Below are 18,006 nucleotides of genomic sequence, written 5' to 3'. Positions count from 1 at the left end.
ATATTCTTCCCTATTATCTCAAGTACAAAAAGGGAATTAGTCTAACTTACAAATGGTTGTAAGTCAAGAATTATCTTCGAAGATGAAATTGGAAGTTCTATCTGATTCCTCTCTCAATAGTTAAGGGTTTACTTATTTACTCGCTAACCACAAAACAGGCAGTCCCCTATACATATTTTCTACTATTCTGAAATTATCTATTCTAACCAATTTTCAGAACTCACCCATCCCAATTTGTTTATCTTAAAGTTGCCAACTTTGAAAATCACTGATACAGAACATCCTGCCTAAAGCAAACAATATATTTATACAAAGTAGTTCTTCTGTAAATCTGAATGTAAGCTCAACTTTCTGCCTTACCACATTCTGCACAGGTCCTTAATACATGATTGTCTTAAAAAGTATGGAATCAGAATTTTAAAAAGTGAAGGAACTGGCAGTTTCAAGTCTCTTGAGCCACAGACTTCTTACCATAAAATCTCTACAGAGATATTCCTCTGCTCATTAGGCTAAAGCATAACTGGAGCAATGAGCACACTTTCTAGACTTCCCTTTAACTTAACAGCCTATTGAATTGTTTTATAAATGTTAAACTGAATATGCTTTTACACTCCCTTAGCATTTTCCCATTATGCATATGAACACCTTTTCAACAGCCTGTCCCACACAAAGACATGGAGGCAATCATGGGTGCAAACTCCCTTATCAACCCTGCATGTAAACTGAAAAATGCCAACATACATTTAAAAAGAAAACTTATTTTCAACTCTATAAGCCCAATACTTAACTAATTACCAGGTTACCAGATTTCATGTTAAGTATAATATCAGTCAATTTATTTTGGTAGCCCAACAATCTAAATGAGTTTTATACACATACAGCAATTGCTCAGTTTTTAAAGTAGTATCTTCAAAGAAACAAATGGAATCTTACCATTTGTTAGCCTGTCAAAAAGGAAGATATCAAAATTCCAGTTCCCAACTTTTTCTAGCATACACTGAAAAGCAAAAGAAAACAACATTTTATTTGGGAATAAAAACCACTTCTTTCCAAATGTTATATATCTGAATCATCCTTGCTGCAATTTTATAAATCTATACAGACTAGCTGGATACCCGTGCTTCGCTAGGAAACTATGTGATGGGGCTTGATAAATTGACACTTAAAGCTTGAAAAGTAATGAGTAGTTACAAAAGTGACTGTATTATTTCGTTAGAGACGGTAAGAGGTTCATATTGAAAAACAGACAAATACTTATTAGTTCAAGGCATTGATCTCATTTATGACTGATTAACGTAGGGGTTATTAGATGTATACTTTTTTACAGCCTATCTACTGACTTGGGGATGAGTTTGATGATACGATCTTTTTCTGCATTTTTTGCCTCTTTTCCCTTTAACTGGTGTTACAGTAGAAGGAACAGATTTGTCTGAACTGAGAAGGGAAAATAAGGGGGGGAAATTCTGCCTTTGCCTACCAGCATCCATCGGTATTCCTCTGGCTAGCATCCTGTCAGTTTGTGATAGTTGATGGGTGTCTGGAAACTCAAACAGTATTTGCTGTGTAAGCAAGGAGGAGACAGGAAGGAGGCTGGGCGTGGCTTAGCTCAACTGCTTGCAGCTGTGAAAGTAAAACTGAAATGGAAACTCCTCTCCTCTGCTTGTGTTTTGCATTTGGAACAGATTTCTTTTCAGATGGGGAGGGGGAGTAGATCCTTAGCATCAGAGGGCTGTTTGGAAAGTGAAACAGTATTTGCTGTGTGAGCAAGAAAGAGACAGGAAGGAGGCTGGGCATGGCTTAGCTCAACTGTTCTGTAGTAAAGCTGCTTGCTGCTGTGAAAGAAAAGCTGAAACTGAAACTTCTCTCCTCTGCTTGTGTTTTGCATTTGGAACAGATTTCTTTTCGGGTGGGGAGGGGGAGTAAAACTCCTTAGCATCAGAGTGTGTTAATAATAATATAGGAAATACTAATGGTCATTTCAAAAAATCTTTTCTTAGTGAGCACCTAGAAGCCAAGAGGAACATACGTGGCAAATTTCAAGGCTTTACGGTTCTGGAGATTTTGTGATGATGTGTGAGTGGTATTTCGCTTCTATATATATATAGATTCTGAAAGGAATAGTAGTCAGAAGAAAAAAGCGACAATATCCCTGATCTGAGACCACATCATTGTTTTGACTTGAGAAGTTCTAGAAAGAATCATATTCTTCACTAATGGATCAGCTGTGTTGCAACTAACTTCTTACGTCAACAGCTTTCTCTCATAGAAACAAAACATCTTTTTTTTTTTTACCTAAGTAGTTCAATATTAAGATGATCAACTATTTCTAAAACAAAGCAGACTCATCTGAACCTTACTATGGACAAAGCTTTTGCCCACTGCTCTCCATGTGCCACCTAGTTAGATCTATTTCTATGTGGACATTTTTCTAGGCACAGCTAGAAGAGGAAGGTGCTGCTTCTCTGTTGCAGTGGCTGTGCTTTAGAATAGCCTGACAGCAATTAGGCTTGCTGGTCCTCAGGAAAATATTTAAACATGGTTTTCTGGGCAGCTTTCTCCTAAGTTGCATTATGCATATTTTATTATATTGATTTGTTGTTAGTGCTGACTTTCAGTGTTTTAGTTACAATTACTTGTTTTTAATTATAGATTTTTTTAAAAAAAATACAATGTATATTATATAAATTGATGAAAGCTGGCAAATTGAAGAGGGAGAAGATAAACAGAAATTTCACTTCTACAAGTCTGGAACAGATACATTATCAACTGTTAATAAAAATTATTTATTTACTTGCACACCTAAAAATTACTATTTTTTTTAGAGCAATGTTACAAGATAGCTAGAAAAACAAACCTTAGCTTGTCCATTGTAATCATCATCTAAAATGTTTGAAGAATTTGGAAGAGTAATACCACGGAAGAAACGGGAAGATCTCAAGTACCGCTGGAAACTCAGTAACCTTCGGATATTTCTTGCTGACACAGAAACTTCAAATTCAGAATTTGCTAGATGGGAGGGAAATAGTAAGATTTAAGTTGTAAAATCCGTTCCTAAAATGTCAAAAGCTGAATCTATAAAGACAATATTTATTTATGGAAGAATAGACGAACATATCCCCCCCCCCAAGATGTTAATTTTCATCATTGCTGATCCCTGATCAGACTGACTGGGACTGATGAGAACTGGTGGATCAAAAGTTCTCATCTGGACTTAACTATTTCAATTTTGTTCGGTGATCAAATAAGTCATCTCATTTATTAAAAAAAGAAAAAACACAATATAGTTTAATGCAGAATGGTTAGGGTTTAACTGTAAAATAACCTATTTATATCTAGGGAAAGGCAATTTTCTCTTCTTCAGCATTCCCTTGCCAGCCCTACAAAGTACATATGGATCAGATTTTCAGGAAGGAACTAATGTAAACAGGCTTTAATTCCCAGTCTAATTAGCAAAGTGTCAGGAACATGTCTTTTATGAGCAAATTTTACTTGATGGATTTTAAGGTGCAGCATTTAAATCCCAAACAGGACAAAGCAATAGAAAGTATTATTTAGATATCTGGATCACTTTATGCTACAATTCTCATTCAACTGTATTTATACATACATGTATAAAACCCAATTTATTGTTTGAAATCTATTTCACATCTCTGAAGCTGAATTCAATATAGTGATATATCAGTTCTTCTAGTTACTGGGTAGAGTGAATGAATACATTCCAAGACTTTTAGCAGATAAACTATTGCTATTTAAATACTGTGAGTGGACTAATCCTAAACCTTATAAGAACAATGGTTCAGGCTAGGTTCTGAAAATAACCTTAAGCTTGGCCACACGATAACAAACATTATCGACATACTCAGCCAACAACCTTGACAGTTTAGAATTCACACAATAAAACCTATGTATAATGCTGTGTAATCTGACAGTTTTATTATCTGCAAAAAGATTCAGCCACAGAAAACCCTTATTTCTAAAATGTATATCTTGCATTTTCTATTTGTATTCCTATATTTATTTGTGAGTTTTATAGCCGCTGCAGCCTCTAACACAAAAACATTCCTGATACTAATGAAATAAAGAGTATCTAGCTATTAAGATCTTTAAACTCTTGTTTTCAGATATTACTAAGCTTGTTTTGATACTTTTGTAACATAAAAGTTATAATACCCAAATTTTTCTTGCATTTTCCAGACAACATGAGAAACTGGGCCATTTTTAGAAAAGCCCACTCTGTAGATCCTTCAACACTTTTAGGAACTAGCCATCCACAAAGCCATAATCTTCTTATGTTGCCTGAACAAAATGTTAAATGGTGACTTTGTAAATAAAACTTTGGGGGAAGGGGAGGGAAACTAGAGATAGCTCTCATTTAGCTACCATAATTGGGACTAGCAACTAAGTCATAAAATAATTGATAAGTGAAACAATGAATGTGTTTATATATTAAATTTATGATGCCGCCCCTTTTGTTATCCAAAGCAACTTATGGTCTTACTTCAGCTTTCCTTTGCTTTACGGACCTGTGAAGGTTGCAAATGCAAAGATTGGTCATAAAGTTACTTTTTCATCACAGTTGTAACTGCGGATGAACAAGGCAGTTGCTAAATGAGGAATATCTGTACTACTTTTAAGTTCCCTGAATTAAGTTTCTTACTAAATAATTTAACCCTATGACATAATTACACATTTCAGAAGCACATTCAATATGATTTAATGCATTATCCTATACTATATTTAATTGTACTCAAATAGAAGTGAATACAAAATAAATATAAAATTACCATTCTTAAGAAAAATTGAGGTATTTTTCATCCAATATATCAAACTCCTACACCTCAAAATAAATACACTCATCAAACACTGTATAATGGCTTGGATATCAAAAGCATAATCCTGTAAATAAAGACATTAATTGTAAGCAAGACAGGTCTCTTCACAAGATAAGTTCGCATTCCTTTTCCAATAGCACTTTAAAGAGAAATCCTGATACTTCCCCAAAAATGAAAAAGTTCACCTCTCTTTAAAGAAGCCATGAACTGAATAAGGAGAAAGACAGTTTGTGTTTTTAGAATATCTTTTTATTCTAGAACATGTTTTTAAAAGATCCACAGAAGAGAAGGGAAAATTCATTTTTCCAAACTAATAACAATAATGAATTTCCAAGGTTGTTTCTGATCAAATTCACCAATTTTTCTCAGATTTCAAACTGGGAAAGAGAGGAAGAAAGTACATGATAGCAAGAAAAGAACACTGTTGACCAAGCTGAAGTATATCGATTAAAAGGAAAAGGAATACTAGAAAAAAAATAGATGTCCACATAAAAAGCTAATAATTCTAAAAGTTTATTTTTGAAAGTGGAAAATCATTTCTCCATACAGACAAAACTACTTTCAAATTTTCACACATACTTGTCCATTACTGTACAATAAATATTTCGGAAGTGAAAAGTGTGCATTTGTTTTAGCACACTTGGGTGCATTTATTTATATATGTATGTATCATCTTTCTTCTGAGCTTTGGGATCAGCTTATGAAAGGATTTCTCTCCATTTTATCCCTGTCCTGAGGTAACCTGAATGGGAGAAAGTCATTGGACCAGGGTCACACAGTGGGTTTTTGTGACTGAAGGTGGGCGTAAACCTGGTTTCCCCCAAACCTGTTTCAACATCTTAGCACTGGATTATATTGACTCCCCTTCCTTAATGCTACTTCCTTAACCTTAGCAGTTTTTACTGTACACTGGTATATCCATGGAATTGTTATCAGGAAAAAAAGAAGTGCTATGGTGAACACCATATCTAACCACCACCAACCCTTTACTCTCCCTGACCCAATAATTTGCAAACAAGAAAGCAGAGTAAAAGCAGTGAAACTAAAATTTTATTCCAAGGACCCAAACCAGCTGGCCAGAATTTGAAGTGCAAGAAACGTAACATTACTTTCCAAAATTACTAGCATATAATCCATGTATAAGTGTGGGTTTTCTTTCTTTTGAGTTTAGGCAGGAAGGCTTGGCATACTATAATCTATGACAGGGTGGTCAAACCCATGGCCCATGGGCCGGATTCATCACACACTGGCCACGTTCATCCCCGGTTTACTAAAGGGGAAAAAAGTTGTGATACGTCATGTGACACGTCGTCGCGAGTTTGACACCCCTGACTATGAATAGAATAGAATAACAGAGTTGGAAGGGACTTCTGAAAGCAAGCTGTTCCACTGATTAATTGTTCTGTCAGGAAATTTCTCCTTAGTTCTAAGTTGCTTCTCTCCTTGATTAGTGTCCACCCATTGCTTTGTTGGATAAATATTTGTCTGAAGTGGTGTAGGGTTTCCTGCCTAAGCAGGGGATTGGACTAGATGACCTCCAAGGTACCTTCCAATTCTATTCTATTCTATTCTATTCTATTCTATTCTATTCTATTCTATTCTATTCTATTCTATTCTATTCTATTCTATTCTATTCTATTCTTGTCCTACCCTCAGGTGCTTTGAAGAATAGCTTGACTCCCTCTTCTTTGTGGCAGCCTCCGAGATATTGGAATACTGCTATCATGTCTCCCCTAGCCCTTCTTTTCATTATACTAGACATATCAGTTCCTGCAACCGTTCTTATGTTTTACCCTCCAGTCCCCTAATCATCTTTGTTCCTCTTCTCTGCACTCTTTCTAGATATTTCTAGAGTCTCAACATCTTTTTTACATCGTGGCGACAAAAACTGAATGTAGTATTCCAAATGTGGCCTTACCAAGGCATTATAAAGTGGTCTTAACACTTCACGTGATCTTGATTCTATCCCTCCGTTTATGCAGCCTAGAACTGTGTTGGCTTTTTTGGCAGCTGCTGCACACTGCTGGCTCATATTTAAATGGTTGTCCACTAGGACTCCAAGATCCCTCTCACAGTTATTACTATTGTATTTTTCTATGAGGTTGTGAAAAGTTGGACACAACTTAAGGAATGAATACATTTTTTCTTTAAATTCTATATAATTCAGCTACCTGTATCAGTTTTTACATTATGACTTAAGAATTATGTGTCAATTTCTAAGTAAGGCAGACTGGCCATCCAAATGGCCAGGTTCACAAATTAGCTATATAAGAATCATAGAGCTAAATAAGGGTTTGATCAGAATTTTCAAACTTGCTAATATCAAATGGATATACAATCCCTTTCAATTTCCTTTTCATTTAAAAAAAAATCTGAAATAGAAGATTGGGGAATCTCACAGATAGAGGTGATATAGAGAGATGGTAAGGAGCATTTGAATTCCACAAAAAAATTGTCCACCTGTAAACAGAGATCTCAAGTAGGTTAAGACTCTATTCTTCAAGCATTTTTATGGACAACTCTGCAGCTAACAAACAATAGTATTAAACTACAATAGAATGTAGCTTAAAATAGTCTGTCTTTTAACATTTAGAAACATTTTACAAAGCATATGATATGGCAGATTATATCTTGACATGAAGCACACAAAGCTTAAATAATGTGTGTATTTTGTAACGATAATAACTGAAAGTACCAATTTTCAATTAACATTCAGATAACTATATCATGATAGTTTAAGCTATCTAGGCTACAATTTTATATACACATATAGAATGACAATAAATCCCACAAATATTAGTGGGATTAATTTCTGATTATATGTATGTGTATATGTAGAAGTATATATTTACTATTAAATTGAAAGAATTCAGAGATTAGCAATACTGTGAAGTTAAGACCAATATTGGTCTTCACTAGATTTTTTGAAATCCTTGTCAAGTTATTGGTAATGAGAAAGTACAGGGTGCAGGAAAAACATTAGAATGTTTTGGCTTTATTTTAATATACTAAAAATAACTAAATTATAAGTTTCAAACCTTTGGTTGCAATCTCATTTCAAGCATGTGCATATATACTGGTAAGTATAGCTTTACACTACAGTTTTACTCCTTGTCAAGATATTTCAGGTAATTTTCAAAACTCAAGATATAACAATTTCATCTGAAAAGCACACACATTAAACTCTACTATAATGCCAATATTTCTAAAATCCAATCTAATATAGAGCTATCAGAGACAAACAATGTACAAGTAGGTATGGATTCAGTCTGATAACAAATTCACATGTATATGGATGGTGACTGACAAAAGGCTACAGCAACAGTAGGAATCAAAACATGCTCTAACAAGTTACAATTACGGGATGATGTATATAGCTACTTTCCAAACAGTATTAATCTTTGAAATACTTAAAGTTCATCAAGGTACATATTCAAAAATTCTGTGTAGATGTATAAAATGTGTATATTAGTCACATGGCTTCATGTTCTTTATTGCCCATTTTAATCTAACCCAAAAGATACAGTGAAAATATAAAACCAACAGAATTATACTCCAGGTAAAAAGCTCATATATGTTAGTCTAAATATCATTATCTGTCCTGTCTTTTTGCTATTCACAAGTTAACTAGCATTGCTAGACTGAAATTTATTAATCTTTGTTAATAGAGCAATCAGCTACAGATACTTCCTTCGTTTAAATGTGCTATCACAGTAATATTCCTGCCAAACAAGAACAAATGAAAAAGCTTATTTTTTCCATCTTAACAATAAACTAAAAATGTAAAGATGAGTGACTTAATATACTGTCCTGGGGTTATCATTCACAAGATCAACCGTCAATGGTACAGCACATACTTTGCACATAAGACTCTAAATTTAACCCCCAGACTCTCAAGATAAAAATAAGAAAGATCACTATCTGAAACCTAGAAAAATTGTATGAATCTTCCTAGATATAAGATAGTATCAACTGGTTTTTTTTTTATCAGTTTAATGAAGCTTCACATAACCAGTTAACTAGCATAATTTTCACATTAATGCACTTAGTGTAAGTAATTGGGAGTTTAGACCTTCCAACTTGGTACAGAAAATACAAGCAAATCTTACTCCCTGTGATGTATTTCAATTGAATGATTTCCTTCTCTTTCTTTTAGGGCTCTTTAACCTCTTTATTTCTAGTGCAAATAAAGGTTGTCCTTTAAACATTTCAACAATGCCTCTGAAAGTGCTTGCCCTCTAAACCAGAGTTCCCCAATCTTTCCAGCTTTCCGAACTCGGGGGGGGGGGGGGAGGAGTTGGTTCCGGGCCAGTGCCCGACAAGTGTGTGTGCTCAGTTCATTTGCACAAGCAGCGGGCATGTGTGCCCAACACTTGCACAAATGGAGTACACGCACAATCACTCACGCAAGTGGGAATGTGCCCACCATTTCCATAGCCTGGTTCTGAATGGCTCACGAAGGAAGGAAGGAAAGAAGGAAGGAAGGAAGGAAGGAAGGAAGGAAGGAAGGAAGGAAGGAAGGAAGGAAGGAAGGAAGCTCAGACTAAGATTGTCACCAGTGATAAAATACCTGACCAAGTTTATTTGCTGTCAAACACTATTTTAATGTTTTTCTACCAAAAGATATACCCTTTAACAGTAGTGAGCAGGCATTGTCAAGATGCTAGAGGGCAATTGTGGTTCCAATCGCATGCTCTTTTTCCCTCTCTTTTTACTTGACAGCACATTATTTCTGTATTAGGACTAGAAAATAGGATGGATCAAAATGATACATTAAATACCCACTTCAATCAATGATTCCAACACAATCTTGGACAATTCTAACTATAGTAAGATTAATGCAGATAATGGTCACTCAATTTACCTGAATCAGAAAAGTATGTCAAGCAACCTTATTAAGCCAGAATCTTAATTCAGTGCCATATGGTGTTACATATTGTGTACCTTGTTGAAGGCTGGCAACTAGAGTTTCACAGTTCAAACAAAAAGAAAAAGGAAGCCATTGTTACTTCCTGCTTTTTTTCTAGTACCATGAGCACAGAAGGAGTGACTGCAAGATTTAAAGAAACATACACTCAGTCTCTGACTAATAGTCTATGAATGATCCCACACTTTGGATTCTCCAAGCAGCGCGCTGGAGAATGGACCAATGAGTAATCCCCATGAGAGATCTACATAGAGTTAATATTCCCAATAAGTAAACTAGTTTCAGGAAAAAAAGGAAACTTTACAAGAGTGTTAAAAACATCTCTATGTAAAACAGTCCATTTTGAAAGCAACATACAAGTAGTCCTCAATTTATGACCACAACTGTATCCAGAATTTTGGCTGCTAAGATGATTGTTAAGTCAGTCACACCTGATTTTAAAACCTTTTTTTGCCACAATTAAGTGATTCACTGCAGCTGTTAAATAAATCATGTTTTTGTTAAGCAAAACCAGCTTCTCCAATAAATTTTGCTTTTGGAAGCTGGCTAGAGTGGCTACAAATGGCAATTATACAACCTCAGAACACTGCAACCACTGTGAATAAATACCAGTTGCCAAGCCCCCACATTTTGATCATGTGATCATGGGGATACGGTGACAGTTTTAAGTGTGAGGAGCAGTGGTGGGATTCAGCCAGTTCGCACCACTTTGGGATAACCGGTTGTTAACTTTCTGAGCAGTTTGGCAAACTGGTTGTTGGAAGAAACCATTAGGGCAGAGAACCGGTTGTTAAATTACTTGAATCCCACCACTGGTGAGGAGGACTGGTTGTAAGTCACTTTTTTCAGTGCCACTGTAACTTTGAACAGTCACTAAACAAATGGTTGTAACTTGAGGGCAACCTGAACCGAGCATCTGCGAGATGTTTCAAAATTCAAAGAGCTGAACTTAAAATACTTCCAAAATATTCAAAACATCCCACTTTATACACAAAGAAAATGATCCAAATTAAAGATAATTCAAATGAAAATATGGGGAAATCATCTCACAAACGAATATACAGTAAAGCCAAAATCTCCCTGGAATAGCAGAACTTCTTTATAACACATTCATATGTAGCTGAACTATACAAATCTTCAGCGTTCTGTCAAGAAGCATCTTTCAGATTAATCCAAGCATTTAAAACATTCCCAGAAGATAGTATTTTAAAAATAGAGATAATTGCATCCAGTATGTCATGATTTGCTCAAACCTATCATTTTGCAACTACAGTCTGTCTTTCAGTAGAATCTTATGAATTTTATCATTAAAATTTCAAGCCACATTCACAGTGAAAAATATTTGCACTGCTATCTTATCATCATGGCTACCTAAACAGACAAAGATTGGTTATCCTTTGCCATCAGAGTCTTTAATTCTTAAAGTCTGGGTGAGGTAAGAGGAGTTTTACATTCCTATAGAATATTGTCTCTTTGCCAATGGAATTAGTAAATTTACACAATAATGAGATTCTCTAATTATGCCCTAATATGTGAAGATAGAGAATTATATTTTTTTCAAAAGATCATTCAATTACCCTCTGCAGTTACTGCATTACACTAGGGAAAGACATATTTGAATTTAAAGATCTGGAGACAACTCCTATGTTTGTATCCTCCACACTCAAAAGCCTGAATTCATTGTGCATTTTTTTCATCTTGGTATAATATAGCTTAAGAAACAATACTGCAATATTCTGTATAGAGTGTGTTCATAACTTCTCAAATAGAAATTATTTTCATAAATGAGAAATATTACTTAATAAAACCTGGCATGACTATACGCGCAGCAGCCAAACACAAATGGAATTCTTCATTACTGTACTGCTATTAAATACTTACAGTGAAAAATACGGAAATCAATGTATGGATGAGAACCTCTTCTCTCTCTTTCAAATCCTGCCCGACTTCTTACTCGTACATCTCCTGGAAATAGGGTCAAGAGTGAAATATACCATGTCGAAGAGCTACAGAGAAAAATGCAACTGACTACAGTTGCAAGGTGTAGACGTTCTGTGGATGTAGGGTAACAATAATACAGCACCTTTACCTTAGATGCAATTTCACAAGTTTGAAGTTTTTTTCAAATATCCAATTCCCTGCTTGTCATAAATTCCTTTCCTACCTTCTCATACACAATTCACTACATATATATTTACATTTAATATATATGCTAAATTACCATAATAAATGACAAAAATATAATAAAGAAAAATGTCAAAATACTTTTTTTCTCTTCAGTATCAAATCATTTTTCTAAAATATATCAGTTGAGTATATTTGTAATGTATACAATCCTACATTTATAATTTTCAAAATTATACTAATTGCCATTACAATTTATTTAAGTTCAACTTGATTATATCAGTCATTAAAATATCAAAATGTAGTATTAACATGAAAATTACTGCAAGTATTTCCCCCTTCAACAAAAATAAACATCTTCTGTAATAATGTTACTATTTATACTGGCAAAACAATAATTATTTTTTTCTTCCATTCACTCATATCTCATTTTCAGAGACTGCCTAGATAAGCCCCTGCAATTTTCTTGACAAAGTTTTTCAGAAGCAGTTGCCATTACCTCCTACCTAAGCCTGAGAAAAAAGTGACTAACCCAAGGTCACCCAACTGTGTGACCTTGGGTTAGTCACTTTTAAATTTATTGGGGTTTTAAATCTGAGCCACTTTATTTAATTATTTTAAATTTTATATTGTTGTTTTGTCTGTGTTTTTAAATAGGCTGTACACCGCCCTGAGTCCTTCGGGAGAAGGGCGGTATAGAAATAAAATTATTATTATTATTATTATTATTATTATTATTATTATTATTATTATTATTATTATTATTATTATTATTATTATTATTCTCATGTCAAAGATGGAACTAGAACTGTGTCCCACTTTCTAGTTTGATGCCTTAACCATTTACACCAGGGGTGTCAAACTCAAGACCTGCAGGCCACATCCGTCCGGCCCACGGGGTGCTTAGATCTGGCCCATGGGGCCAGCCTGGAAATAGCAAAGGACTGGCCCGCAGTGCCTCTACTAGTGAAAACGAGGTGCGGAAGGACTATGCACACCTCCCTGTGCCCCGTTTTCAGCCTGGACAAGAACAAATGAAAAAGCTTATTTTTTCCATCTTAACAATAAACTAAAAATGTAAAGATGAGTGACTTAATATACTGTCCTGGGGTTATCATTCACAAGATCAACCGTCAATGGTACAGCACATACTTTGCACATAAGACTCTAAATTTAACCCCCAGACTCTCAAGATAAAAATAAGAAAGATCACTATCTGAAACCTAGAAAAATTGTATGAATCTTCCTAGATATAAGACAGTATCAACTGGTTTTTTTGAATCAGTTTAATGAAGCGTCACATAACCAGTTAACTAGCATAATTTTCACATTAATGCACTTAGTGTAAGTAATTGGGAGTTTAGACCTTCCAACTTGGTACAGAAAATACAAGCAAATCTTACTCCCTGTGATGTATTTCAATTGAATGATTTCCTTCCCTTTCTTTTAGGGCTCTTTAACCTCTTTATTTCTAGTGCGAATAAAGGTTGTCCTTTAAACATTTCAGCAATGCCTCTGAAAGTGGTTGCCCTCTAAACCAGAGTTCCCCAACCTTTTCAGCTTTCTGAACTCGGGGGAGGGGGGGAGGAGTTGGTTCCAGGCCAGTGCCCGACAAGTGTGCGTGCTCAGTTCATTTGCACAAGCAGATGTGCAAATGAACTGTTCATTTGGCCAGCAGAGTGCTGGAGGCCATCCAAGCCATAAACGGGGCGCAGGGGGGCGTGTATAGCCCCCCTGCACCATGTTTTGGCCAGCAGGGTATTGCAGGAGGCATCCATCCTGTCTGCTGTCCGTCCCATCTCCCCCCCACCCCAGGCCAGCCCACGGAGGACAACTACAATGCTGATCCAGCCCTCGATGAAATCCAGTTTGACACCTTTGACCTACACCAAAAGCTCTCTATCAGTATTTACCAATGCCTTTTTTTATTTTAAAATTTTTATAACCTTTTTCCTCAATAGGTCCAAATTTTATATTATGATGAATCACATAGTCAGCCAGGATTTTGATTGAATTTGTCATTTTTGTCCATTTATGAAGTCTTTCCCAAAGACCTGGGATAGGCAATTGTTGTTTAATAATATTAAAGATTCTGTTGCAGGATGTAAACTGTATAAAGTTGCATTTAGCAAAAGCAATAGCAATAATATACTGCTTCACAGTGCTTTACAGCTCTCTCTAAGCAGTTTACAGAATCAGGATATTTCCCCCAATAATCTGGGACCTCATTTTACCGACCTAAGAATGATGGAAGGCTAAGTCAACCTTGAGCCAGTCAGGATCAAACTGATGGCAGTGGGCAGAGTCAGCCTGCAATACTGCATTCTAATCACTGCGCTGGAAAACAGGGTTCTGGTACCCTGTTTCCCCCAAAATAAGACATCCCCTGATAATAAACCAATCAGGTTTTTGAGCGCATGGCAATAAGGCCAAGCACTTATTTCAGGGTTCAAAAAAATATAAGACAGGGTCTTATTTTGGGGGAAACCCGGTATTTGATGATGTTTTTATTATTATTATTGGATGTTTTTCAAAATATTGCTGCAAGTCTGCTTATGTCTAAGATAAGATTTCAGTTTATTTTGTATTATATATTATGTCAACTTTTGCAGAAAATATTTCATATGTCCTAATTGTGTTAGTCTTACGATGAGAGCTTTTCTTCTAAAACAATGAGCTTATCTATAAACTAATTTGGCTTTTCTAATAAAGAATCTACTTATGGCTATTAAAAATGCATAAGCACTGAAGTATAAGAAATGTTTCCGGTGGTAATAGAAGCAAGTTTGAAGAAAATCATGTTATCCTGTGGTATTTCTATGCAACGGAATAAATAAAAAATGTATTCACATATAGTAGTTTTTCAGTTTTACTAAGTCCTTCCTTCTATAGAAGCTACAAATGGAAAGCTGTTAATTGTTTTTACAAAGGTTTTTTTTTTTTTACAAAAATCCTAACCAAAAAGAAGTGAAAGTCACTTTCAATGTAACTTTCACTGTCAAGCACTAATCACAAGCAGCAATCACACAATTTTCTCAGAATGAATCTATCAGGACCATTATAGTTGAAGTTCCCTAAATTCTCTAAATATGAGGATTTGTCACCTTTCCCTGATTTCTCAAGAATTCTTATAATGGTAATGTTAACTAAGGAATCTGGAATTTGAAGTCCATGGGTGCCAGAGCCTCAGCAGGTATATTTGTTTGTTTGTTTGTTTATTATTAAACAAATGTACAAAGGTAAAGGTTCCCCTCGCACATATGTGCTAGTCGTTCCTGACTCTAGGGGGCAGTGCTCATCTCCGTTTCAAAGTCGAAGTGACAGCGCTGTCCAAAGACGTTTCCGTGGTCATATGGCCACAGAACGCCAAAGGTGGACAGAACACTGTTACCTTCCCACCAAAGGTGGTCCCTATTTTTCTACTTGCATTTTTTACATGCTTTCGAACTGCTAGGTTGGCAGAAGCTGGGACAAGTAATGGGAGCTCACCCCGTTATGCGGCACTAGGGATTCGAATCGCTGAATTGCCGACCTTTCGATCGACAAGCTCAGCATCTTAGCCACTAAGCCACCACGTCCCTTAAACAAATGTATACAGCCATCCAATTCGCGACAAAGAGCTACCAGTTAGCTGAAAGATGAAAAGAGAGATCAAAGTCAGTTAAAGAAACAGAAAATGTAAGGAATTGACTTCCCCATACCTCTAAATGAAATAATCCCTTGATCAATTGCTTTAGGAGTGCAGAACCAAAGCAGCTACAACCTGCCACTGGAAAGGAAGGGAATAGCAGCAGGGAGTGGCATAAATATGGCTGTTCCCATCAGTCAAAAAAGAAGTAGTTGTTTTCATTTTGCAATTCTTAGTCTTAGTACTTACACAGTGCTTAGGAAAGTAAACAGGATTGGCTTCAACAGCAGCATCTTATTTTAGAATGGCAGTTTGGGAAATTCAAATCCAATCCTGCATCTAAATCAGTCCCAACCACTTGCAGCAGCCTACATGTGAATGTACCTAACCATTATTATCTAATATTAAAACAGCAAATCTCACTAAGCCTCAACATTATGCTTTTCTCATAATCTATCTTTCAACCCAAAAGTGAGGAAATCAGAACTTTTATTTTAAATTAACCATAGCTTTGGATACCATTCTAAACTGGGTTTAAATGAATTACGATTAACTGAAATAAGCCATCTTCAAATACCATGATTTGAAGCATAATTAACAGTTATTCTTTGAATTTTTTCTCCAACAATAGGTAAGATAAATAACACATTGTGTTATAATTTGTAACACAATCTTTCCTGAACTTGGAATATGCTGGAGCAGTGGGGCCAGTACAAAATCTACATTTATTTCATTTATATTTAAATGTAGTTAAAATACAGTTATGTATTAAATTTTCTCCAATACATTACAAATATTATTTGGTAACAACTTTCAGAAATGTCTTAGACTACACCAAGACTTTAGGAACAGCACATATAGCCCTGGATCTCAGGCTATACACATCTGGATAAACATAAATTCATCTATTAATAATAAAAAATAATTTGAAACCTCAAGACTTAGTTTTAAACTTTTTATTTTTAATCCTTTCTTAATTTCATAGTTATAGGATTAATTTAGAATATAAGAATTTTTCTATGTATTTTGATCTTTTAGAAAGCATCTTGACAAAATAACTAACAGGTCTTCTGGTCCAACCCACTGCTCAAGCAGGAAACCCTGTAAATAAAAAGGAGCAGAAAGCAGAAATGATTAAAGAATTATGCATTGCCAAATGTTTCAGTGAACATCTTCCTCAGGGGATATTAAACTTAACAAATGCAGAATAAAATCAGTGTGAAAGCAATGCCAACCTTTTAAAAAAATCAGGCTCAATGCGAATAGAAAAAATATTTCTTTTCAAAAGGATTCTTTGCAATAGAATAGACAAGTACTTTAAAACCTTATCATCTTTATCTGCTTTTGATACTGGTACTTTCAAAAGTAGGATCTGTTCCAAAGAAAGACATTCGTCACAATGTGTTGGGCACCTTTGCTTTATTTAATTGAATCAATAATAGTTTGTTTCAGGCATATTGCTATTTTTTTCTCTAAATTAAATATTCCACATTCAAATACTGTACAAAATTATATCCAATAACAACTACTGTGGCCACTTGGCAACAAAATGGACCCAATTGCCAGAATGCATTCCTTTCTCCATTATGTAGGATGGAAGATTTATGCAAAATGCAGTGGGAGATTCTTGAATATAATCAGTCATTTGTATTCTATATGGAAAAACTAAAAAAAAAAAAATCAAGATCCATTCCTGATTTCACTCCTTAAATCCCTTCTGAGAAGAGATCAGACTAAACAAAACCTTAATTTAGCAGCATTTTATAAATCATACTGGGTTTCTGCTGAAAACAGAGTAGGCAAGTTGCAATATCTCAAAACAGAGGGTTAAAATGAGGCAAAGTATGTTACTATTTTATGAAACTAACAATCCACTCTTTTGCCAGTTGCCTGAATTGGGTATATTGGATGGGAAAATGAAATTATACAAATTGACTTTTCTTAGACTGTCATAATTGTTTTGTCACCAATACAGTTATATGTATACTGATTTAAGGTAGGAATACATGATGACCTAGGTCCTAGGAGTTCAACAAAAACTCTATGCGGCCCAGATTATCTAAACATCACTAGGCATAGATAACAACTATCTTGCTAATAAACAAGCAGAAAAATAAGAGCTCCTTACTTTACTGCTTTTTGATCAGTAGCTGATTCAAGATGACTCTCAACTTATATATATAAGCCTCATAGAGGAAAGTGTGATTCCATCCGAGGCCAAATATGAAAACATCTTGGGGTGCGGGGTGGGGAATAACCACAGCCAGTCAGGTTTCTCTCAGGGTTGCCTATTTCTCTCCATTCAAATCTAAACAGCCTCCAGAAGCCATTGACAGTTTCATAGCCCAAGGCTGGTGCATAGCCCATGCATACTGATGATACTGGCCTCCAAACTGATTGGCAATGGCACCCAACATGTAGGTTCATGTAGGTGTTAAACAGGGGAAGTGAGAGCATTGAGCCCTGAGGCACAATGCACTGAGGGGCTGCAGATG

At 35.4% G+C, this 18,006-nt stretch overlaps 1 protein-coding gene across 2 annotated transcripts in view; it reads right to left on the bottom strand.

The window, feature by feature from the left end:
- Positions 1-18,006, bottom strand: part of PDE7A (phosphodiesterase 7A) — a 39,540-nt gene that overhangs the window by 13,356 nt on the left and 8,178 nt on the right. Inside the window, exons 3-5 of one of the 2 annotated variants that reach the window (XM_070942248.1) lie at positions 11,641-11,724; positions 2,855-3,006; positions 934-997 (exon numbers count right to left, since the gene is read on the bottom strand). In XM_070942248.1, the coding sequence (XP_070798349.1) occupies positions 934-997; positions 2,855-3,006; positions 11,641-11,724 (300 nt within the window). The remainder of the gene's footprint in view (positions 1-933; positions 998-2,854; positions 3,007-11,640; positions 11,725-18,006) is intronic. The other variant, XM_070942249.1, reaches the window with a different exon arrangement.

Source organism: Pituophis catenifer, unplaced genomic scaffold, assembly GCF_029215685.1.
Source record: "Pituophis catenifer annectens isolate HBS135680 unplaced genomic scaffold, rPitCat1.0.hap2 SCAF_3, whole genome shotgun sequence".
NCBI lineage: Eukaryota > Metazoa > Chordata > Lepidosauria > Squamata > Colubridae > Pituophis > Pituophis catenifer.
This window is presented reverse-complemented; position numbering and strand designations above follow the sequence as displayed.